Here is a 24894-nt window from a genome sequence, read left to right on the forward strand (position 1 = left end):
CCACAATCAAGGAAGTAACATGTCACCTATTGATTTGTACATTTTTCCCAATTCTTTCTGTACCTTTTTCCAATTTTCTCTCTGTTGTCTTGTGCAACTTGCATGATCATGCAAAACAAGTCCAAGTGTCAAAGTAGTAGTCAGAGTGTCAGACTGGCAACTAACCTCCAGCAAATTTTTAACAAAGACGAAGAGATGCAGCATTCAGACGAATAATGGTGTCAATAATTCAAGCACAACTACAAACAAAGAATCAACAACGGTTTTATCTTGTTCTGGCGAAAATCCAACACGCTTTCTACGGTGTTAGCGCGTGCAACAAAAGCAAAGCATCGGATAGGCAAGTCGTAAACTATGACTAATAACCTGCAGCTAGTGAAATCCGGGTGTTTTAAGTGGCTCTTAAACTGCTCAGAACCTTCTTGTTAGATGAAGTTTTATCCTTAGTTAGTAGAATCAGACAACTTCTCGCAAGAGCCTCGAATTGTGTACGGTCGTTGCCACCTGAAATTGTTCATCTTTGAGCGACTTTCTTCACTTCATTTGGATTTCATCTAACACTTGCCACAGTTCAGTTTATTTTTAGAACAGATATACAGGCGGACGTCTATATGTAATGAGCAATTTTACGGTCCTTGAGGAGGTTCCATGAGGTACCAAAAATTTAGTGTAAAATTTAGTACCTAGGTACCGAGAGATACTAAATTTACAATAGAAAAAGTGGTAACTCATGGTATCTCCTCAAGGACCGTAAAATTGCTCATATGTAATAGTAGGTGGTGTATTGGGGTGTGCGCGCATATCTATCTTTTATGAATTAAAAAAAAGAAGATAGTTCATGGATAAATATGATGTGTTTAAATTTTTTAGTTGTTACATATATCCTGTTTGACACAATTCCAGATTACATATTCACATTGGATATAGAGTTTGCAAGTTGAATTAAAATGGCTTAAAATTTTGTATTTCATCCTAGCGGGGACAAAATGACTCATACAAGTGTTGTTAATGACTCATACATATGTAATCATAGCTCTAGAAAAATTAATGGATTTTTGGAGATAAACACTAGTTTCAAGAAATGTATTGGATATGAAGTTATCTCAAACATGAACAAGAACAACTCAGTGCTCGATCATGTTGCCATGGCTGAAGGCCCACTTCAACGCAGTCCAACCAACAAGGATTCTGCACTCATCAATTCATCATCTCTACTGTATATAGCTGGTAATCCCTTCTAAGACAATGAATTTAGACAAATGGTAGTTCATATTCGTTACTAGGAGGGGCCAACCTTTTCTAGGTTGAGTTTTTTTTCTCCTAAGACAACGAATTTGGACAAATGATAGTTCATATTCGTTGTACTAGGAGAGACCGACCTCTTCTAGGTTAAGTTTTTTTGGGACGGAGGGAATAGCGAGGTTGGTATTCACTCAGATCGCCCGAGAAGAAGGCGTGTTCTCAATTCGTGATTTCACGGGGGTCGGAGAATTGAACGCCGAACCCCCACTGACGTTTCACGAGAGGTACAAACTGCAAAGCTCAGGGAACGGGAACGCGACCTCAGGTCGCTAGATCACCTGCTAACTCATGCTCGTTCAATTCATGACGGTGCAATGGGGTTCGGAGAATTGAGCTCCGGCCCCCGCGGGACTAGTGTTCCAGGGACCTCCTCAAGCCATGCTCGTTCAATTCATGATGGTTCAAAAAAATGCAGATAGACAGAGTAGCAGCCTAGCAGGTAATCACATAAACACAGCATACTGCAGTTTTCTTTTTCATTTTGCATTTTGCATTCTTGCTTTAACAGTGGTGAGTGGTGACAAATGCAGGTGCTCGACAAAGCGAATGATAGTCTGATACAGCACACATGGCTTGCTTGATGACGCAGTATCATATACTGTAATTCATAAGTTGCTATTGCCATGCAAGGCTTATTGTAAGACCGTAAGAGCAACTGTAAAGAAGATTCTGTCCGTCCGTTCTGAATGTACAGGGTTGATCTTGCTTTCAGGTAATGACGTGCTCCGTCGCTCTTGACACGAATGACAAATCTACAGCTTGGATGGAGGCCGGTACCATCCGTATGGTTCATCTGAGCAGTACTTGGTGACTTGCTTCACGCTCAAGTAGTTATCGAGGCCCCTGAAGCATAAGCAAAGACATTTCAGAGGATGTAGATTGCACAGCCAATGCTTGTTCAGTTGGCCACAGTTTGTGACATCAAGCACTGCGGATTAACTGCTTATCACATTTGTATGAGTTTACTGTTCTAAATAAGTATAGTAATAGACTCACCACTGTCCTAGCTCCCGGCCAAAACCACTCCGCTTGTTCCCTCCCCATGGAGCTTGAACAAAGCATGGTTGCGAGCAATTTATCCAAACGATACCTGACTGGATAGCCTGCAGGTTTCACATGTATTGTGGATTTATGAGATCAAATACATCCATTTCATTACCAGGTTATCATCATCCCAGGGTCCCAGCTATTTAGTCAAGGGTAAAATTGATAGGCACGTCGTAATTCAACCCAAAATTACCTTTGAAATGCGCTCGCACCTCTCTAGATCATTGGAAATCACAGCGCCAGCTAGACCATAGCTGAGAAAAGAAGCAGATTAAAAAGACAAGAACAGGCTTAATTTTTTTTTTCCACAGTTCCACATAAAGCAACTCACTGAGTATCATTTGCAAGTTCTACTGCTTCACGCTCTGTCCTAAATTCTTTAACGCAGATGACCGGTCCAAAGACTTCCTCTCGCCAAATTTGCATTGATGTGCTAACATTTGTTATAATAGTAGGCTCAATAAAGAACCCCCTTTTGAGGTGCTGTCAGTACACCAATTTAGCTTGGTTAGGATCAAATACTGAGGAACCAAGGACTAATGTAACTTGAAGTCTAAGGATACATACTTGTGGTCGGGCACCCCCATATAGAATTGTGGCACCTTCACATCTTGCTGTTGAGATGAACTTCATTATTTTTTTATACTGAAATGAGAAAAAGGTTCTTAAGTCGTCCGAGTTACCGAATTACATAATGATGCAGTTATTCAGATGACAAGGTATCTAAGGCTGTATAGAAAGGCATGGCTGCAGAATACAATATTTGCAAGAAAAGCAATTTCCAAAGAAGTAAACTATTACTGTTACATGCATTTTTAGTATTTCACTATTATCTTGAGCAATAATTTTGTTTTGAATGACGTGAAATATTCATCAAAGTTCACAGGTTCACACTTCACAAGAGAAATGAATATTTGCAACTGAACTTCAGGAGCTGCAATAAGCTATTTACATTACCTGCCCTTCACTAACGACTGACCCCAGCCTGCAACCTTCTTCTAGTGGATCTGAGATTTTGATACTCTTTGCCCATGCAACCAACCTATCCAAGAATCGCTTTGCAATTTTCTCCTGTGCATATCTTCATGTCATGTACGAGGACATGACTTAAGCTGTAAAATAAGCAGAAGAACATACGTACATGCAAAAGTAGACGAGAAGTAGCACTGCAGACTTGACCAGCATTCGCAAAACACCCAAACATGGCCCACTCAACAGCTGTTTCAAATTTAGCACATACACATACAATTAGCTAGCAATACTTACTTGAATAACTACAGAATTGCAGGTAATGAATTAAACAAAAAACAAGTGATTTGACAACATCGCATAATTGAATTAGGAGCATAGTTGACGTGGGAAAGCTGGAGAGTGGAAGATACCTAATACCTTTATCAATATCAACATCATCAAAGACAATAAGAGGACTTTTGCCACCAAGCTCTAACGAAACAGGCTGTTCAAGAAAAAAAAAAGCACAATATAATTAGACTTACGAGGACATCAAGGCATAATGCACAGGTTTCTTGCTCCGACAGAAGCATTCAATGTCGGAAGTTATTAGAAATTTTCTTCAGGGCATGATCATATATAGAGAACAAACCTTGACCATTTGGGAAGCAGTAATCATTATCCTCTTACCAGTTTCTGTGCTTCCAGTAAAAGCAATCTACAGAAAGGATCCACATAAAATTCAAAAACAACTTAGGGTAGTCACTTAAAAATATGTGATACTCTGTCAGTGTGTTTGTAAGCACATGAATGTAGTACATATTAGGAAGAGGTCTGACCTTATCCACATGGGGATGTGAAGCTAATGGAGCACCAGCTTCAGTGCCCAGACCAGTAATTATGTTCAAGACTCCTGGAGGTAATCCAATTTCTGCACATATTCCACCAAGCTCTAAACATGTCCTGGTTTAAAAACATATTTTTAGTCATGGGGTACAAACCTTGCATAAATGAATTGTAAATGATCAATCCTTAGATCCTTACAGGGAAGCAAGCTCAGATGGCTTTAATACAGCTGTACACCCAGCAGCCAGGGCAGGTGCAACCTTCCAAGTAGCCATCAGCAGAGGATAATTCCTTCATGTATGCATGAGTAAGAAAATAATCCAAACGATTAGCCTTTTACTATAACTCAAATTTCTTTATCTCATAAGCCTAAAGCGCATTTACACAAAGCAATGAAACACGGAAAACATCAATATGTTATAGGGGTGCATGTCTGTACTCATGTGATAGGAATCAACAGGTGGCAATGAACGCCACCACTATTTTTTATGGATCAACATAGCACTTTTAGAGTTTTAGATTGGTATGAATACCTGAAGGGGGCTTGGGAAGATCAACTTCAAAGTTATTGGATGATCACGTACAAAAGGTAAACAATACAAAAGGATCATGATATTTTGTTAATAGTCTTTCCTCTGACAGGAAAACAAAACTACAGATGCAAAACATGAGGAATTTGAAATTTCCAATTGGTCTTCTGTTATCAAACATGAACCAACAAAAGCATGAAAAGACTGAAATAAGAACAATTGCTTCCGGTGTGAACAAAACACCTTGAGTCTAATAAGACGAGGGAAATTGGACGTGTCAAAGTATTTCGATACACTACAACATCCCAGAAGCCAAAAAAATATACTATGATACAATTAAACAGTATCAATTTTTCAAGGCAAGGTATGTATTTCTTATACCAGGGAGTGATAAGTCCAACAACCCCAATGGGTTCTTTGAGTACATAGGACTCAAATTTTTCCATGGGTAGAGAGATTGGTGCCCGTTGTTTCCCATCTAAAGCTTCTGCCAGATCAGCATAATACTCAAAGCATGCAGCGACATCCTCCTAAAATTAACAAGGCCAAGGCATCAAATAAAGCACGGAAAATCTTGTGTCATGCTAAAAACCATAGTGTGAATAATAATACATACCATGTCCCCAGCTGCTTCATCCAGAGGCTTCCCAGAATCAAGAGTCTCCAACAAAGCTAGATAAGATTTCTTATCTTTAATCTGCAGCCAGTTCACAACATTTCAATAAATGTACTGCCGGTTATAACAAACAAAAATACTAATGACAGGGTGGGCACCAATTGTTAAAAGCGCCGATCAAGTTATACTATGGGCTTCTCATCATAACAAAAATTTCAGCCTTGGGGCTTTCCATTTAAAGTTCAGCAAAAAGGGTAAACTAAGTAAACATACTGGAAATAACATTCAATCTGAGAAAGCTTCCATCTGTAAAAACTGAAGTCTGAGAAACCCATTGTTCAAAGATAATCAACAGTGAACTCGTTGTAACAGCAAGGGCAAGTCAACATTGTCTTTAGTGGAGAATCTCATCTGCTACCCATTGACAGCTTCCAGTAAACATAATTTCCGCTAGACTAAACTAGCCATGATTTTTCACTGTTCCTGATATGTTGTTCCAATTTTTCCTACTGTTCCTAATATATTGTTATGTGCACCCCCTTCCTATGATCATATACAACAGAAGTAAAATACCGACTTGCAATAAAAATGGGACATAAGTATGAATTTTCTTTTCAATACTAAACCCGAGTTGATCAACCTAATTTGAGAAGCAGTTTACGGCACTAAGAGCGTCCTTTAATCAATCCCCGAAAGTAAGTTTCAGTCACACAGCAAGGTGGAAGTAGCAGGTTAGCAGCATAGGAGAGCTCTGCTCAACAACTCATCTAGCTCCAAAGTCCAAACTAATAGCAGGATTAGGAGGCATAGAAGCTGAGCACCTTAGCGGCGATCGCCTTGAGGTACTTGGCCCGCACGGCCCCAGGCGCGCGCGACCAGTGTCTCCCACCGTCGCGGCCGAACGCATCCCTCGCCGCCGACACCGCGAGCTCGACGTCCTCCGCCGTGGCCGCCGGGATGTCACCTTCACCGATCACAAAACCCACAAACAAATTAACCGGAATCCCGTGCTTGGGATGGAGCAAACCAAATGCGGGCGAAGGGGATATGGGGGGGGGGGGGGGGGGCAAAAGCAAAGGGACGGAGTACCGATGGTTGCCTCCGTGGCCGGGTTGACGACGGGGAGGCGGCGGCCGAGGGACGGCTCCCGCCACCCGCCGCCGATGAACAGGCCGCGGCGGGGGATCGCCGACGGCGCGGCCATGGCTTCCGGTTGGGGGGCGGCGCGAGCTGCTGCTGCTGCTGCTCCGCTGTCGCCGCGGCCTTTTGGGTTGTCCCGGACCTTGGGCGATCGACGACGAGCACTCTCTCTCACCGATTGATGAGAGCAAAAAAAAAAGGAAAAACGCCACTATTTTATTGAGCCCGTGATACCTTTTTGATCGGGGTGACATGGACTCCGCTAGTGTTGGTCGCGAAAGGCGATAGTGGCGTGGCGTGGCGTTTCGTCGCGACGCTACGAACGCTTGTGCTTTGTGATGGGTGGGCATATGGCACCAGTGCGCCACCACTGTGGGAAACTGCCGTGCGAGCTGAGAATGCATCGGCTTACGTGTAAACGTGTTGGTGGACTTGGTTTGGTGGTGGCGCGGTGGATGGCAGCATGAGCGTCGCCATCAGCAGTTCGACACTAACATGGCTACTTAATAAAAATTCCTCCGTGAAAAAAAATCGTTTAAGAGTTTCTGTCCCGCAAATAATGTTATGGGAGTAGCAAATTTGATGGAGAAGTGGGACTATTTTTCTATTCGATGAGCTTTGAAACAAATCTATTATATAATTGTATGCAGAGATTCTTTACAAATTCTTTGTACTACTACAGTACTTCATGTAATCAATGAAATGACAATTGAATCAAATAATTAGGGGTAATCTGGTCATTTTAACATGAAATTAATTTGTCTTAGAAACCTTAAAGCATCAAGATTTTTGGGACGGAGGAAGTAAATCGAAGAGGATCAATAGATATTTTTTTCAAAATTTGTTAAAACTATAATAACAACATTGTAAAAATTAAAGATAGAGGGTAGGAAGACATGGTTATCATTGATAGTATAAAGTTAGAAAGGAAAAAAGGTGTTCATATGTAAAAAAACATAGTATATTACATGCTGAGCACAGTATAATTATCAAAGGTTTACTTTAGGACACCGACATGTAGTGTTTTTATATAAGATCAAAGGTAACGCCTTGCACCTTGGACCACCCCATCTTCTCTCTACCTCTCCCTTCTTCTCCTCTGACTCCCCACGCCGCCACCATCATTACACACTCGCCTCTTCCCTTTAGCCTAAGCTCATTTGCTCTTCCCATCCTCGAGCTCAAACCCTTCTACTACCCCAAAGCTAGCTAGAGCTCGAGCCCTTTCGCTCCCCTACATCTCCCAGTACCATCCCGCCCTCTAGATTTGCTCATTGGAGTTGGGGACGACTGATGCCGACTTATCCCCATGGTCTTGTTTCTCCATGAGCTCGTCAACACCGTCATGCTCTTTCCCTCTCTGGTGTGGAAGAAGATGAGCTCGCTGAAATCCTATCCACTAAGATTGTTTCCTCTTTTTTATCTTCTAGTGCTACTCAAATGTAGGCAACGTTGGTAATTACCCCTACCAAATTAACATACATTTTACTTATTTAGGAAAAAGAATATATAGCATATCTACGGTTAACAAACAAATGGACGCTGATACTCTACCATAATGTTAGGTGATTTTAAGTCACTGATATATGGATTTGTAGTAAAGTGGGCTCATATATTAGTTACCTAGATTAATATAACTTAAGGTAGATGATCTCATTCGCAAATGGACGTTACTACCAAATAAAAACGCCTCCTTTGAATCTACTACCTTTGTTTTATATTATAAGTTGGTTTGTTTTTCTTAGTCAAAGTTCTTTAAGCTTGATAAAGTTTATAAAAAATAGTAATATTTATAACATTAAATTAGTTTAATAAAATTTAACATCAAATGTATTTTGATACAATGTTTGCTTTGCATTGAAGATGTTATCATATTTTGTCATTAGTTAAACTTAAAATATTTGAAAAAAAGTTTAACGATTTATAATATGAAATGGAGGGAGTATCCATTTGCTGACTGCATTGCATTCATCGGCTGCCGCTAGTACTCCATCCGTTTCAGGTTATAAGATGTTTTGACTTTAGTCAAAGTCAAACTGCTTTAAGTTTGACCAAGTTTGTAGAAAAAAGTAATAACATTTTCAATCCAAGACAAATTTGTTATGAAAATATATTCAACTATTGATTTGATGAAACTAATTTAGTATTATAAATATTATTATATTTGTCTATAAACTTAGTTAAACTTAAAACAATTTAACTTTGATAAAAGTCAAAACGTCTTATAATCTGAAATGAAGGAGGTAGTATTTATGTATAGATGTGACTTTCTTGCTACGGGTTGTAACTTGTAAGTCGCTGTAGTCTTTGTAGAAGAGAGGTAACATTGACCTACATTATGCGCCAGAGGGCAGAGCGAGTACAATTCAGAGTCTATAATTGCAAGACTTCGGTAATTTCAGCATTACTCGTTGCTGAATAATTTTGAGGATGCTCCAAGGAGAAAGAAAAGAAAACATTAGAGAGTCAAAACACAAATTAACCCGGCATAAGCTCTCCAGCCATCCAGGTACACAGCAGTAGCATACTTCGAGTTCGAGCTAGAAGTCCATCCCTTTCACTGTCGTCGCGGCCTCCCTGACCGCGCCCTCGTCGTCCGGCGGCGAGTCCGCCGCGGGCAGTATCGCCGGCCTGTACTGATGCCGGCTCGCGAACACCAGGAACGCCGCGAAGTTGGCCACCCCGAGCGCAGCGAGCATCCAGTAGAACAGGTCCAGCCTCCCGTCGTCCAGGCCGTCCCGGATCCACGCGCCCCGCGTGGCGGCGTCGACGGCGGACACGAGGAGGCTGCTCAGGAAGAACCCCATGGCGAGCGTGGCGAGGAACAGGCCCGTGCTCATGGACTTCATCCGCTCGGGGGCCTCCCTGATGAAGAACTCCAGCTGCCCCACGTACGCGAACGCCTCGCCGGCGCCCACCAGGAAGAACTGCGGCACAAGCCAGAACGCGCTGATCATCGCGACGCCTCCTCCGCCGGCTCCGCCGGACGCGTCGCGGCGCTTCTTCTCGACGAGCGCCGAGACGGCCATGGCGAGCGTGGCGAGGACGAGCCCCGCGCCGACGCGCTGCAGGGAGGTCAGCCCCTGCGGGCGGCGTGTGATCATCAGGCGGCGCGCGAGCGGGACGAGGAGCCGCTCGCTGGCGGAGGTGAAGAGGAGGATGGACAGGAAGAGGAAGACGGAGAAGGAGCCCGCCGGCACGGCGAAGCCGCCGGCGCGGCGGTCCATGTGCGACGCCTGCTCGACGGAGAAGGTGGTCATCTGGGAGTAGACCGTCCAGAAGAGGATGCTCGTGGACCAGATGGGGAGCAGCTTCACCACCATCTTCGCCTCCTCCACCTCCGTCACCGTCAGCGCCGCCACTGGCTGCTCCGGTGGCGTCGCCGCCGCCAGGTCGGCCTCCACGATTGCGGCTTTGTCCAGACACCTACGCTCAGACGAAAAAACAAAGAAACAGAGAATGCTAAAGATCTCGGGGCCATTCAAAATAAATTATTCGCCGGATTATTATTGTTACGGATTATCTGTTTTATTATAAAAGTTAAATATATTTTTCAAATATAATATAAATGCAGGTGCTCAAAACGTGCATATACTCACCCTTATAAACACACGCACGCATACCTTATGCTTTGAGTACATTTGAAAGATTAGGCCAACAATTGATGAAGTCACTGCCGATTGTCTCGATTATTTTAAAATAAACTTAGAAAATAATGACTTACATGCAAGTGTTTCTAGCAATGCAATAGATTTTGTTTTCGAAAAGATATTTTAAGACATATGGAGCAAATAATCCACATTAATAATACTATGATAAAATAGAAAGGGCAGATCACGATTCACCAGCCATATTACAACACGTGCTAAGATGCAAACTTTGTTATCACTATATGTGATATGTCAAGTTTGATTCATGCATGATGGACAACTTTGGATTCATAGTATGCTAACGCTGGTCGTTCGCAACGCAGTTTGATGAAGTTTACTACATTTTGCAAGGCATGGACGGTTCTGCTTTGAGCCCTCTCTACCATTCCTCGTCAGTTTTCAGTGTTCTGCAAAAAAATTTTGTAGTGCTCCCCAAAATGTTCAGAAGCATTTGCTACAAAATCTTTAGTGACGGGTCGTTTGCATGGAGGTGATGATTTGCAGATTTAGCATGCCGGTTTAGATCCTTCGGCTCCCAACTATGAGTGTTTAGTGTGGCAAGCAACACTTAATACTGCATGAGATTTGTTTTCTCAATAACAGGGCAAACATATAACCTTGGATTTCATTATAGATCAATTATATGAGCTTATTTTGTGGGCATCTAAAATCAGTTACTACCAAACAGTAGCTTCCTAGTAGTAATACGTGCGCAAACAACACAATCTAATGCAGAGCGCTGTAGCTCCCTCTGCATTCTCTCCTCCACTCACTGTAGCTCCCTCTGCATTCTCTCCTCCACTGCAGAGGATCCAAATTGTGGGGGCAATTTGGATCCTCTGCAGTGGAGGAGAGAATGCAGAGGGAGCTACAGTGCTCTGCATTAGGTTGTGTTGTTTGCTGTTGGATCTACATCCAACCGTCTAAAACAAATTCCTACAGTAGATCCAAACAGTAAATAGGAACAGAGTAAAAAGATTACTGTTCACATAGTACTTTGCTACAGTAATAGAACAATGTTTGCAGCATTGATTCACTGTAGCAGACACAGAATACTGTAGCTACAGTCCTTCTCTGCTATACTGTAGAGGACCTGTATCCGGTGTGGTGGCTTTGCTAGGATTAATTGGCTTTGGATTACACGTACAACTGCCAATTTATCAATCTCTGCTTACTTAAGCAATGATCTACCGATATATAGGAGCATATGCGAAATCCTAGCATCGGATCAGATAGGGTTCTCTTCCGTGTATTTTTGGTATCAAACTCTGTCGGTTTCATTCGTATCCTTTTCCTAATTATCATGGTTCTACGTGCTGTACAGGCAAGAAATCTACCAAAATTTGTCGTCTCCAGTTTCTCTTGTTCGTTTCAAGCGTTTCAGATGGCATAGTCACTCGCAACACAGAAAACACTTCTACTAATATACGCCTTTACTGAATAGCTGCTTGTATCGAACTCTTTATCTACTTTTCTTTTTTGAAGCCAACTCTTCGTCTACGTTTCATCCGCTGGAATCATATAAATCATGACTATACTGTATCACCTAAAAAAGTAAAAAATGTGCATGTCTATCAGTCTATGTCAAAATAGCAAGTTTTTTCAGACGAACACTTCAAATATTTAATTTCGAAAATCGGAGAATTTTATAGCGTGGTTTGAATTTGGGTCATTCTGTTATATATCTATCATATGAGTATATGACACATTGACATGACACGGTACAGAGCTAGACAACTAGTAACTTAGGGTTGTTCAGAATGTAGCCAAAATAAATCTTACCAAATTAATTTTGGTAATACCAAAATTTTAACAAGTTAGCAATATTACTAATTTTTTCAGGATTTATGATGTATTTGTCAAATTTTAACAACAAATTAAATGTAGATATTTTTTTATAACTTTGCAAAAAAGAAAAGATATGATTGAAAATGATATCAATGTGAACAGTTAAGTGTGTAAGAGTGTTGACCTGAGCCTGTTAGTGTGTGGCACCTTAGCCTTGTGGAAGCCGTGGAGCTCGCCGGCGTCCGCCGGGAACGGCATCCTCCGTTTGCGCCACGCCGCCCACAGCACGCGGCCGATCGCCGTGAGGGGGCTCCCCTGGGGCCTCCGGTACCGGTACCTCGGCGTGCCGGCGGCGAACACCGCCACCGCGGCGACCATGGCGGCGGCCGACGCGCCGTAGCCCCAGCCGCGGCCGACGTCCTCCTGCACGTACACTAGCGCGGTGACCGCGAGCACCGAGCCGAGGCTGATGCAGAAGTAGAAGCGGTTGAAGAAGAAGAGCATGGCCTTCCCCTCCCGGCGGTCGCGCCCGTCGAACTGGTCCGACCCGAACCCGGACACGTTCGCCTTCAGCCCCCCCGCCCCCGCCGCCGCCGTGTACAGCGCCGCGTACAGCATCGCCATCTGCCCGCCGCTCGCCGCCACGCACCCACCACTCTCCGCCGCCGCCGCCGCCGCCGCCGCCGCGTCGCCGCACGGCGGCGGCCGCATTCCCGGCACTACCGTGCTCGCTGCCAGCAGGCTCACACCCTGCGCGTGTAGACGTCAGACAAGGGAGATCATGCTGTGTTGTGTGCTGCGCAGCTGCGGTACGTACGATGGCGGCGATGGTGGCGGAGACGGCGACGGTGAGGTAGCGGCCGAGCACGGCGTCGGCGAGGAAGCCGCCGAGGAGGGCGAGGAGGTTGAGCGTGCCCAGGAAGTTGGTGACGATGTTGGCCGACCTGGCGTTGGAGAGGTGCAGGTCGCCGACGAGGTACGTCACCAGGTTCATCGAGATGGCCACCACGCACACCCGCTCCGCCAATTCCGTCCCTTATCACGACAAAAAAAAAAAAAAACTCGATCATCACAACCATGAACAAAAAACCGTCGTCGCAGTCGCACGCTCTCGCAAAAAAAAAAAAACAAAAACTAACAGAAAAAAAAAAAGTACACCCAACAGGCCGGCGTGACCAAGCACAAGTGCACAACGTACACACACACACATGCCATACCTAGGATGAGACCGGCTCCGAGCCATCCTCCGGTCCGGCCCTTGTCCACCGGGTTTCCCCTGAAATCCACCACCACGCCGTCGTCGCCGCCATGAACGCCGGCAGAAACCTACAGCGTGTACACACATACAGTTAAAGAAAGATCCAATAAGCATCGACTTACTCTACTAAGCGTATTACATCACGCATCAGCGTCTTAATCGAGTTCCCTACTACGACGCACCATGTTGCGCGCGGGAGGGCGAGGAGCAGCAACTTTGCGAGGTTGGCCTGTAAGAAGGGAGGAATGAACCTATATATATAGCAGAGGGAAAAATAAGTGCTTGAGAGGTTTCGATTCCACTCTTGCAGTGTGTGTGATCGTTCTCTACTCTCCCTCGTCTCATTTTATTCCTGCTTTTAATTACTGCCCTCTTCCGGGTTTCCGGTAGATCAAGACAAGTGGAAATGATTACGAAATGCTCCAAAGTAGAAGTGGAAATGGCGACTAAAGTTTGCCCTGGAGGACAAGTTGTAAGTTGTAACGCAAGGTTTAGTAGAGAAAGCTGAAATTTTGACAAATCAACCCTTTTAGAAAATTTATTTCAAAAATAGATCGTGCAAAAAACTTATCCTAAAGATAAACCATTGGCTCATCACCATCGGGGTTAGCACTAAAATGTAAGGTTTTAACACCATGGTTATTGGCACCGACATTTCATCTGAGGTGGCTCTATTTTTTTATGCCATAGGAGATCAGTGCCATATTACTTGGCGCTGAGCAACAAACAACATCAATAATGTTGCAGGCCCTAAGTACAAACATGTGCTCAGCTAGTGTAGTGGCAAAAGTCTTAGATTTTCATTGTGGTGCCGGTTCGAAACTCATGTTGCTCATATCACCACTCCACCATAAGCGCACATGCATAGAAAAAGATCATGCATCACATTTTATTAGTACTAACAGCTCCATGTTGCCATGGCGCTAAAGAGATATCTCAATGCCAACCCCGATGACATCATGGCCAAATAAGTTTTCCAAAAAGGTTAATTTGTCAAAATTTAGGGGGGGGGGGGGGGGGGGGGTGTTAGAACCGAAAAGCACGGATGGACCGATCATCGGTGGGCAGAGAAAACTGAAGCCATCGTTTGGATTCTTTCTCCTCACACCCCAGTGTAGTTAACGTTTGCCTGTTGTTTTTGCAGTTGGAACCTGCATCAAGAGAGTTAACCACCAAATTTTGAATTTAAATTTATTTTTTAAGATAATAAAAATGGTTTGTATCCCTGTACTGTGGACACACAACTACTCTTAAAACTAGTGGAAACCCTGCTCCTTGCAGCGAAATATTTTGTTGAGATTGGCGGTTGCATTTGGTAAATTGAGGTGGTATGAAAATCCCTCACCATTGAATTGGGCCATGATCAAATTAGATGGGCCTCTCGTGATGGAAAATATAGCCTAACGTGGTGACGTGTGAGATGGATTGAGATGTGTTTTTTATCCAACGGTTCAGAGATGATCAAATCTACTGATCAAACGGCTGAGAATTAACGATGGTGTTAGTGGGTCATAATTTTATAGTAAGAAGAGATTAGAAAAAAAATAAATAAGGTGATGGAACCAACCCCAACTCCCACTGATAGAAGAATTTGAATTTATTATATGTGCTTTGCCTTATAAGACCTTAATTCTTGTATTGCGCATATTTACTGATTTTTTTTGAAACGGCATATATATTTACGGAATATATGTAACGTGCGTTCAGCGTTCGTGAACAATGATTGGAACTAAATGGAAACACGTACTACTGCTTAATTTTACTTTCTGAGTTTCTGGGTGATTGTCTTGCCGTCTGTTTCACTCTCATGCCGTGTTTCTCATTAACTCATTGTACCGTGGCATAACTCTTTTTCCCCGAAATACTTCGTACATTAAAATTTTCCAGAAACAGTAAATGCTCGCACGCACGCATGCATGCAAGCCGTACCGTGCTTAAATTTGATGGAACAAAAATCCTACTACTCCTGCTACGTATACCAGCTATTTTGTGTTCTCGACGATGTTGCAAGAGTGCTGCACGGGTGGGGCTCCCGGCGGCGTGGACGTTTCTACCGGGCGGCGGCGAGGCAAGATATACCCAGCTATTTTGGATGCACGCATGTGACAATTTGTGAATTGTGATCGATTTGGCTCGTGCTACGGTGGCGACGTTGCTAGGCTGCGAATCTCCTATTTCTCCTTCTCTCTCCTTTTTTTTTTCAGGTATCCTATTACTCCATTCATGATAGGGATGGCAATTTTACGCATGGGTGTGGGTGTGATTGTGATTTTTTATCCGTGGATACCCGACCCGATGGGCATGGGTGTGGGTGTGATTTTTTACTCATGGGCACGCTCACCCGAGACCCGAAGACGTTATGGGCAACAGACGGGTTTCATTGTTTACCCGTGGATAACCCATGCCCGACCCGATACATATGTATTAGCTAATTTCGACTCATTTCTTAATTTTTATACCCTTTCTATTGGTTCATTTGTGATGCTAGTTGATACTAAGTTGTGATGTAATTCAAATTATTGTTGATAACCGATAATTTGGTAAATTATTGATTTTATTTTTCTTTGTTAAATTATATATCTTTCAAGTTATTATTCATATGAGATCCATTGGGTATCCGCCGGACATACCCGCGCCTGCCGGGTATGGGTACATGCACAGAGTTTTGCCTGCTAACTCTATTGGGTAGGGTTTGGGCGGGCAATACTAGGCATCTGGTCGGGTATGATTTTGCTCTACCCGTGCCCGACCCGAACCATTGCCATACCTACTTCATGGTGAAGAACATTAGTAAGAGTATTAGCCTAATCTTGAATTCTTGATGACAGCATATACATAGTCCATATTTCGTGTTAAAAGGTGGTGTGATGGTAAATCTTGGATACCACTCTGCGCAGAAAACATCTGGATGCATCATAGATTCCTGGAAGCAACGAGTTACCTTTCTCCGTGTGCAATCTGCAATGTAGTGCTACTGCCCACTAGACGGGGAATGTAAAGATTTCATTGAAGTCGAGAAATGCTAGTGCGGCAGGGTTTACGCTCAAAGAATCATGGGCCCCTAGTTCCTTAATTGGGCCTAACCCTCATGGTACTGGACGGCCCACAAGGCCGAAAAATGGTGGCCCAGGGATAACCCCCTGCTGACGTCATGCACACCTGTCAACGCGTGATACCTCCGCAACCGCAACCCCGCACATCCCGAAGGGACCCCGAACCGAACCCCCCCAACCCCAGCAGAGCGGAGCTCGTCGACTCGCCGAGTACGCGACCCGCGAGCCAAACCCTACCTTCCACCCCGCGACCTCGATCCCCCCACCCCCACCCCTCGGCGGCGATGAGCTCCTCCAACAACGGCGGTGGCGGCGACAAGAAGCCGGCGTCCGGCGGCCGCGGGGGCCCCACCATCCGCACCCTCGCGGACATCAGCCGCGGCCCGTCCGGCTTCCCTGGGGGCGGCGGCGGCGGCGGCAGCGACTCCGACGAGCCCCAGGAGTACTACACCGGCGGCGAGAAGAGGTATTGATACCCCCGTATATATAACTTTCCTCGGATCAATCTAGTTTCCGCTGCCGATTTGATGGTGATCGCGTCGTGCGTTCGAGCACTGCCGCGCTGGAACCCTTCCCACCGCTCGATTGTTGTTGTTACGACCTAGCTTGATCCTCCGATTAGACAGTCTCGGGAGTGATTCGTTATTTTTTGGGCTTGTTGAGCGGTTGATCTGTCCATGTTGTGTGGATTAGGTTTGTTTCATTTGGTTCAGGAATTGTGCCGCATACTGGGCGGTTGTTCCGCTGCCCGCAGAATTCTGACTATATTTCCGACCAACTCAGGTGTAATGGTTACGAATTTTAGTTTGGTTTTGCTTTTTGCTACTTGTAGTGTGGAATATTTTTATGATCGGATAGATTACTTTCATCATTGTACTATTGAAACTAGAGATAAACTTATAGGTTTAGATTAGATTTGTAAAATCCATGAGATGACAAAATATGAGTCATCCACTCAAAAGACAATTCATGCAAATGGTTTCATTTCAGTTATCTCGTGTTTTCTGCAAAATATTTTTTTACTTGTGTGGTGTTCTTGATCAGTTTGTGGAATGATTGGATCATCCAATCCTAAAATCTTACCCTATCCTACTTTTTTTTATTTGGGGGAATGTGATACATTTGTGACATGACCATGTCATCTGCCATTTCACATACCATGAAGTTTACTAATGAGGAATTGAACATAATAAGCATGTGATAGAACAACTCCTAAAGTCTGGTCTCTTGTCAAACCCAACGCCCATATTATAGTTTGAATGTTTTAGCCTTTTGCACATAGTAACCCCCACGTTCAGCGGTACTTTGCAGCAAACATTGACCATTAATTTGTTGAAATGAAATTTCCGGATTTAATGGTTTGCCAGATCATCCTTTAGTCCTGAACCTGTTTATTCAAACTTCCAATTCTGTCAAGTATTTCTTTGTTTGTCCACCTTGCTGCAACAATGAATTCCTATGGTACTGTTATTTTGTATATGGTGTCCATATAGCTAGCAAAATCGCACAGGATCTTGCTGTTATTTGGTTTGCAATTAATACATGTTGAGTGGGTTAGCTCTTCATTCTTTTTAGTGATACCATGTGGTTTGCAAACAATATATGTTGAGTAGGTTCCATTTTATGTGCTAATGTTAATGCTAGTTTTTTCTCCTCAGTAGTTCTTTATTTTTTTAGGCTCCATGCTGTTACTACATTTTACCCGTCAGTACTTTTATGCCATATAATGTTTCTAGCAGCAACAGACTCTGATGTACTACTGCTGCTGCTGTGCCAGCTGTAGGATCTGGGAAGCTGCTGTTCAGTTTATCTTGTTGTTGTATAACCCCCTGAGGTGGTTTCAACAGGGGTTGAGATCATTTGGCAACCATTAGATTCACAATCACTGATGCCAAAAGAACATCACAGTTTTGAATTCATTGAACATATTCTTCTAATGCTTCATGGCTCCAGTTGTACTCAGCAAAGTGCTCTGTTTTTAGTGCCTCCCATCATAATGGTTTTCGAGCTTATAACCCGATGCCAAAATTTGAATTTTAAAACATAATTTTGGAGTTGATTTCGTTTTCTTTTTGTATTTTATTTTATAGCATTGGCTTTTGAATTGCTAAGAACACATATGTAAAAGTTTTACCCACAAATTATTATGTATAAAAGTTATGGCTTATATCAGCTGTAGGACAAGCAAGGGAAATAGTGAGAATTTGATGAAGGATTTGACATCACATGGCCTGCTTGTCTAATCTGGTTACTGTCTTTTCTTTTGCTATACCATATATGAGACTCGTTAAAGGACACCTTAAATTTTAATCATGGTTTAACATGAGATGAGCATCTGTTGTGGTCTGATATTCCAACATCTGGAGATTCTGGTGCGCCAGTGCAGGCTTTTGCATAACAACCTAACCTTTGTAGTTCGTAGCCACACCCACCTCCCTTTTTTCTTCATCCACCAAGTCCCATCTAATCATGCAGCATGAATAAAACACACCTGAGCTTGTTGACTTTTATATGTTCTGTATAAGTGGATATGGCTACAGAGTTAAGGACCATTGGGGAACAGCAATTTCCCTAATCAGTTATCCGTGACTTAGTAGATGTGCTTTTATGTTTTACTTATTTGCCTTAAGTGACAAATATAGTAATATAGTTTTGGGTCCACTCTTCTGCTTTTTGTGCAGGACCTCTTGTGATGATCTTATATTAATATTTTATTACTTATGTATTTTTATGTATATATATGCAGTGGGATGCTTGTTCAGGACCCAACAAGAAGAAACACTGTGGACTCAATCTTCGAACAAGCTAGACAGATGGGTGCTCTCCAAGATCAACCGCCTCCATTTGAGGATCAATCTTCCAGTTCAAGAAGCTTTACAGGGACTGGTCGACTTCTTTCAGGAGAGACAGCACCAGCTGCACCTCCACCGCCTGGGAATGTACTTCACAATATACAATTCTGGAACAATGGATTCACTGTAGATGATGGTCCGCTGAGGGACTATGATGATCCTGCAAATGCTGATTTCATTGAGGTGATTTCTCTTGACTTGTTATTTAGGCCAATTTTACCATACATCAATCCAATGGTGTCAATATGAACTCATTTTGATTCTCTTCCGCCATTAATTTTGCATAACTTTTGATGTTTCAATTTTATTGAGAATTGATATATTGGATTGAGAGACATCCTCTAAAATTACATCAGTTACAAGCTTTACTCTTACCTTCTTGCTTTCATTTGCCCTTCTTTTTTTTCCCCCTGAAAAGGAGTAATTACTATAGCTCTATGTCCACCCACCAGATGATTTCATAGGATTGTAGTAAAATGAGTAATGCTCAAGGACTGTCATGATTAACTGACAATTACATAAGTTACTAATCGTTAATGGACACTCTTCTGGACCCAGTTTCTAATTATCAACCAGTGCTACACCTTAGCTCCCAGTTAGTTCTTGGCAAGGCAGGCTGGCAGGGTATGAGCAGCATCTGAAAACTCCTGTTGACCGAGCCAATAAGCTAGAATCCATAATTCCCTAACTCAATACATGATCCAGCCCTGCTCTTGCCAGAACAAAATATGGTTACGTACTTCCTCTATTACTTAGTGCCAAGCATGTATTATTTTTTTCCGCTAATTTTTCCCTTTAAAGATTGTCTTTTGTTTGTGAGATATGTATTTTGTTCTCTTCCCTCTCCAGGACCCAGATCTTTCACTCCCTCCGTTTTATATTATAAGTCATTTTGACTTTTTTTCTTAGTCAAATTTCTTTAAGTTTGACAACGTTTATAGAAAAATTTAGCAACATTTACAATACAAAATTAGTTTTGTCAAAACTAACTTTTAAGATATTTTAGTAATATGTTTATTTTGTGTTGGGAATGTTGCTATATTTTTCTATAAACTTGATTAAACTTTAAAAAAGTTTGACTAGGAAAACGGTCAAAACGACATAATATGAAACAGGGGGAGTTAAATTTATCATTGCTCATTGTGTAGACAACCAGTCTAGTGTTTGTCAAATGCGGTGACAGTCCTAGTTACCAACAATCCAACATTTGACTCCTAGTCCTTCATAGAACACATAAAAATGGTGTACACACCAGAATGGTTGACCATTGGGGTAATTGTAACACACTGTGCCTCTTTTTTGCTTTTCAGAGCATCAAGAAGTCCCAGTGCCCCCAGGAGTTGGAGCCAGCTGATAGAAGAACACCTGTTCATGTGAATGTTATCAAACGACTGGAAGACTATCAGGTAAGCCTTTCATTCCTGTATGGCTGTAACTTGACTGTAGTTTTCAGTCCGATATATTAACCTTTGCATATCGCTTTATTCACAGGCTCCTCTAAGGCCTCCATCACCCTTCCAGGGTGTTGGAAGAACCCTTGGTGGTGGATCTTCTGCAGAAGAGAGCCAGGCACCAGCTCCTGCCACTCAAGAACCCCGCAGGTCCGTTGGAATAGTTGTGGACGACTCGCTCCCATTTACATCCATACAGCTAAGGCTGGCCGATGGCACTCGCATGGTTGCCCGTTTCAACATGCACCACACGGTGGGCGACATCAGGTCTTTCATCGACGCCTCTCGGCCTGGGGCTACAAGGCCCTATCAGCTGCAGACTGGTTTCCCGCCGAAGCAGCTGGCTGATCCAGCACAGACCGTCGAGCAAGCTGGTCTGGCGAACTCTGTCATCATTCAGAAGATGTAGGCCTAGGGGCACGTCTCATATGCTGTCTTTGAAACAAGAACCCGGTGTCCTTAAATTGTCGATTATCATGCCAGATACTGTACTGGAATACATTCTGCATCGAACCAGACTGCTGGTTTCATCGACAGACAGACATAACGATAGCCATGTCGGTTTTTAAGTGGCATCAATGAAGTTCATAATCCTATTAATAGTAATTACCTGAATTGCAACAAACTGTCGTGCCTCAATTTGATCCTGACTAATTGTTGCTTGAAAAGCTGTTAACTGTTCATCGAGATATATCATCAAATCATTCGTGTTCATTTCAACTTCTGACTTGAATAGCCCCTGTTTTTGTCAATGACAGCATTTGTTCCACAAATCCAGTGAAAGGTAAGATCATTTTTGTGCTGTAGTCTGTTTCAAAATTAAGGTATTACGTGGTTGATGGTTGTATCCAAAAGGCAAAAGCTGCTCAAAGCCCAGTCTCCGGGTGGAGGAACACACGATCCTTAGCCTGAAATCACTCCCATGTTCCCGCCGTTCTCCCACCTCCGCCGCCGCCTCCTCGCCGCGATCCCTAACCCTAACCTCCTCTTCCAACCGTCGCGCTCTCTCTCCACCTCCACCACGCCGGCAACCCGCGCCCCCGCCACCCCGGTGGCCGTCCTCTGGGATTTGGCCGCCTCCCGGCCCCCCTCCACCCTCCCCCTCTACGACGCCGCCGTGCGGCTCCACCTCGCCGCCACCTCCTTCGGCCGGGTCCGCCTCTCCGCCGCCTTCGTCCACCCCGGCCACCGCCTCCCTGCCCCGTCTCCGTCCGCCGCCGCGGCCGCCGTGCACCTCTGCCGCGTCTGCGGCCGCCGCTTCCGCGCCCGCGACACGCTGCTCCGCCACTTCGACGCGATCCACGCCCGCGAGCACGCCAAGCGCCTCGCGCGGATCGACTCCTCCCGCGGCGACCGACGCGTGCGCCTCGCCGCCGCGCTCTCCCTCAAGCTCTCCAAGTACGAGAAGGCCGCCCGCGAGCTCACCGCCGCCGCCGACCCCTGCTCCCCCGCCGACGACCTCCGCAGGGCCCGCGTCGCCGTCGAGCTCTCCCCGACCCCGTCCGTCTCCCTCCTTGAGCGCGCCCACGAGGTGCTCGACGGAGGGTCCGTTCGGTGCCTGATGCTGGTCTCGGCCCGTGACGAGCTCGCTCCTCTGCTGCGCCTCGCGAGGGAGAAGGGCGTCCGGTCCGTGGTCGTCGGCGGGGAGTCCGGGCCGGCGAGGTGGGCTGACGTTGGGTTCAGCTGGGCAGAGGTGATCGCCGGTAAGGCCAGGAAGGCGGCGCCGTCTGTGTCCGGCAAGTGGCGGGACAGGGACGTGCTCAAGAGGCTGGAATGGAGGTACGACGACGACGACGAAGAGGTGGTGTTCGAGGAGGACGGTGACGAGGATGGGATCGATGAGCTGACGAGGAATTCCAAGGGGAAGCCATGGTGGAAGCTGGAATCGGATGGCGAGGACTCCAGTGCTTGCCGTTGAATGGTGAATCGGTGATGTCGCACACAAGGTGTTCGTCCATTTGCTCCCGTGGATCCTTCCATCCAACAGAGGGAGTACTATCAACCAGGTTGGGGAACTACAATGACCTGGTGCTTTGCCTGACCATTTCAAAAGAGTACTCTTACACACGTAACAGTAGTAATTGTACGGAAGATATCTGTTCAGATTATTTGGACTGCCATTCGTTCGCATGAGATGTGCTTTCCAATAGCACCAACTCGTGTTTAACTACGTTTTTTTTTTCGAGAATGCGCAAAAGGCTTACTCATCTTTTGTATTAAGATTTAGAGAAGTTTGAGATTACAACAGCCACCCCTTGAAAACAGAAAAAATAAAACAATAACAGGAATCTATCTCTCGCGATATTAATAAACGACCAGGTGGGGCGATCTATTCCGGGAGGAGCCCTGCTCCCTTCCACAGCGCAGCCTCAACAGTTGCGTCTTCAGGTGTTTAACTACGTTATACTACAAGAAAAAGGACAATATGTCATTATTCGTGTGGTTTCAACAAAATGCAACTCATTAGAATGCTACTAGACTATTGGTTAAGTCATGGATCGGTATCAATATGCTGAAGCAATGTTCTGAGAAATTTGGGATTATGCCATGGTAAAAAAGGAGTTTCATCCAAATAACGTTCTCCAACAGGGGCTTACACATCGGAATGTCTTTTTTTTTTTTGCGCTTGTGCCTCTTTCTTTTCTTACACCATGCAGGAGCCAAACATCGACTATAGGAGAGTTTCGATACGATAGTACAGATCTTCTGCAATACTGTCCTCTAATTTTAAGTAGCTGATATATAAACCTCCCTAGAATCCTAACACCTTATATAATGGAGAGAGTCAGCAGGTCCACATAATCAGTGACCCAAATTAAAGAGCAGTACCATAGTGGTACTCATTGAAACTCTTGTTTGACTTTCACGGTAGTACTCCCTCCGTCCCAAAAAAAAAAAAAAAGACAGACCCTGGTTTCCGTGACTAACATTTGACCGTCCGTCTTATTTGAAAAAATTATGAAAAAAATTAAAAAGATAAGTCACGCATAAAGTATTTATCATGTTTTATCATCTAACAACAATGAAAATACAAATTATAAAAAGTTTTCATATAAAACGGACAGTCAAACGTTGGCAAAAAACCTATGGTTTGTATTTTTTTTTGGGAGGGAGTAGCGGCGTGCTGCAGTACCACAATGATGTGGACGGATTTTGAGCGAAAAGTTGCTGACCAAGTGACCAGCACCTGCATGAATGCCATGGGTACACGCATGGGCATGGCTGCTACATTTTACTTGAAGCTTCTTTGTAATCACTCCCTTCTCCCTGGGCTAGGTTGGCTAAATGACTGGCGTTGATGCTGGTGTGGCTATTCCCGCTACCGTCGCCGGAGGCGAAATAGAAAAAGAGGCCACAAAAGGTACTACCTCCGTCTCATGATATAACATTCTAAAATTGGGTGGGACATGACGGAGGGAGTATGAATTTCCTTCAAGAGGGCAAGCGTTCTGACGTGTAGCCTCGGTTTAAGAATGCCATTTCAGCAAAAATAAATAAATAAATAAATTACGGAACGACATTTGGGCGACGAAGCCTGTTTTCTAGGAGGGCATAAAATCGCATATCTCTTTGATCCTCAGCTGCACCGAATGGATGCCCAGCCAGTGCACTGCACCCGTTCGTCAGAAGTTCAGTGCTCCAGTGCACTCGAGCCCCAGCTCCAGCTCGATCGGCGGATTCCCCCAATAAGCCCCGGTCCAGGCGTCCAGCCGCGCGTCAGTCTGCGTGCCGCGGGAGGCGAAGCAAAGCACGACGATGCCTGCTGCTGCGCAAGCTGCAATCCTGCAACACTGCAATGCTAACCTGAAACTCTGATCCCCACTTCATAGTTAAGGAGAGGAGGCGGCTGTACGAGTAGTTGGCCAGTATACTTCAGGTTCGTTTTCTTTAGCACTCAGCTCATCCAAGTGATGCACAGTGAGCAAGCTGTTTCCCGTGTGCAAAACTAATCACTAATCACACGCGTGCAACAATCAATTTGCTAGCTAGTAGAGCGGATTGTCCGTTTCCCTGCAATTAAACGCTGAAAACGCCACCGGCTGGACTCATCGTCGTCACCGTCGGTGAGGAACAAATTAAAACGCACGATTTGCGTAACGAGTACCGCTATACGTATGACCCAGTTATATAACCCGTGCACAACTAGAGACATTTAACCATATATAACTAAAAGGAGAACTTGTTCATATCAGTGTTTGTTATTTCGTTTGAAATTTCGGAAATTTCCAAAATTTTGGTCCCCACCGGCAAGCACAAATCTCCCCGAAATTTTTGGTTTTTTTAATCAAATATTTATAAATTTGGTCAAATTTAGTCAAAATAGGTTAAAAATTCAAAAATATCTGTAAAAAAATACTGAAATTTTTGTTCTTTCGGCCCCCACGGGCAAAAACCAGGGTTTCGAAATTG

The 24894-nt window shown here is 44.3% G+C and overlaps 4 protein-coding genes across 4 annotated transcripts; 2 read left to right on the plus strand and 2 right to left on the minus strand.

Annotated features, from left to right (window-relative positions):
• Positions 1-1742: 1742 nt before the first annotated feature.
• LOC127771389 (betaine aldehyde dehydrogenase 1) lies at positions 1743-6634 on the minus strand. Its single transcript, XM_052297291.1, has 15 exons — positions 6382-6634; positions 6114-6256; positions 5293-5373; positions 5058-5206; positions 4345-4437; positions 4140-4263; positions 3953-4018; positions 3739-3805; positions 3491-3567; positions 3307-3420; positions 2917-2994; positions 2681-2832; positions 2543-2603; positions 2299-2405; positions 1743-2145 (listed from the first exon to the last, which is right to left on the minus strand). Exons 1-15 carry the CDS (start codon positions 6494-6496, stop codon positions 2055-2057), a joined length of 1518 nt encoding a protein of 505 aa, XP_052153251.1. The 5' UTR covers positions 6497-6634; the 3' UTR covers positions 1743-2054.
• Positions 6635-8808: 2174 nt separating this feature from the next.
• LOC127769986 (protein NRT1/ PTR FAMILY 6.4-like) lies at positions 8809-13361 on the minus strand. Its single transcript, XM_052295648.1, has 5 exons — positions 13311-13361; positions 13088-13196; positions 12688-12905; positions 12055-12620; positions 8809-9858 (listed from the first exon to the last, which is right to left on the minus strand). Exons 1-5 carry the CDS (start codon positions 13311-13313, stop codon positions 8973-8975), a joined length of 1782 nt encoding a protein of 593 aa, XP_052151608.1. The 5' UTR covers positions 13314-13361; the 3' UTR covers positions 8809-8972.
• A 2986-nt stretch (positions 13362-16347) lies between these two features.
• Positions 16348-21109, plus strand: LOC127771455 (plant UBX domain-containing protein 4-like). Its single transcript, XM_052297368.1, has 4 exons — positions 16348-16647; positions 18928-19216; positions 20344-20439; positions 20525-21109. The coding sequence occupies exons 1-4, from the start codon at positions 16466-16468 to the stop codon at positions 20891-20893; spliced, it is 936 nt and encodes a 311-aa protein (XP_052153328.1). The 5' UTR covers positions 16348-16465; the 3' UTR covers positions 20894-21109.
• Positions 21110-21270: 161 nt separating this feature from the next.
• Positions 21271-23143, plus strand: LOC127771454 (uncharacterized). The gene has a single exon (XM_052297367.1). It carries the CDS (start codon positions 21407-21409, stop codon positions 22400-22402), a length of 996 nt encoding a protein of 331 aa, XP_052153327.1. The 5' UTR covers positions 21271-21406; the 3' UTR covers positions 22403-23143.
• The last annotated feature ends 1751 nt before the right edge of the window (positions 23144-24894 follow it).

The sequence above is a fragment of the Oryza glaberrima genome, chromosome 4 (genome assembly GCF_000147395.1).
Source record: "Oryza glaberrima chromosome 4, OglaRS2, whole genome shotgun sequence".
Taxonomy (NCBI): domain Eukaryota; kingdom Viridiplantae; phylum Streptophyta; class Magnoliopsida; order Poales; family Poaceae; genus Oryza; species Oryza glaberrima.

Coding starts and splice junctions, on each gene's coding strand:
- LOC127771389 (XM_052297291.1), bottom strand. CDS start 6,496: ATGGCCGCGCCGTCGGCGATCCCCCGCCGCGGCCTGTTCATCGGCGGC. Junction 6,257..6,381: donor GGCCACGGAGGCAACCATCG/GTACTCCGTCCC, acceptor TGATCGGTGAAG/GTGACATCCCGGCGGCCACG. Junction 2,833..2,916: donor ATGGGGGTGCCCGACCACAA/GTATGTATCCTT, acceptor GTGTACTGACAG/CACCTCAAAAGGGGGTTCTT.
- LOC127769986 (XM_052295648.1), bottom strand. Junction 12,906..13,087: donor CGGAGCCGGTCTCATCCTAG/GTATGGCATGTG, acceptor TGTCGTGATAAG/GGACGGAATTGGCGGAGCGG. Junction 9,859..12,054: donor CCACACACTAACAGGCTCAG/GTCAACACTCTT, acceptor GTCTGAGCGTAG/GTGTCTGGACAAAGCCGCAA.
- LOC127771455 (XM_052297368.1), top strand. CDS start 16,466: ATGAGCTCCTCCAACAACGGCGGTGGCGGCGACAAGAAGCCGGCGTCC. Junction 19,217..20,343: donor CAAATGCTGATTTCATTGAG/GTGATTTCTCTT, acceptor TTTGCTTTTCAG/AGCATCAAGAAGTCCCAGTG. Junction 20,440..20,524: donor AACGACTGGAAGACTATCAG/GTAAGCCTTTCA, acceptor CTTTATTCACAG/GCTCCTCTAAGGCCTCCATC.
- LOC127771454 (XM_052297367.1), top strand. CDS start 21,407: ATGTTCCCGCCGTTCTCCCACCTCCGCCGCCGCCTCCTCGCCGCGATC.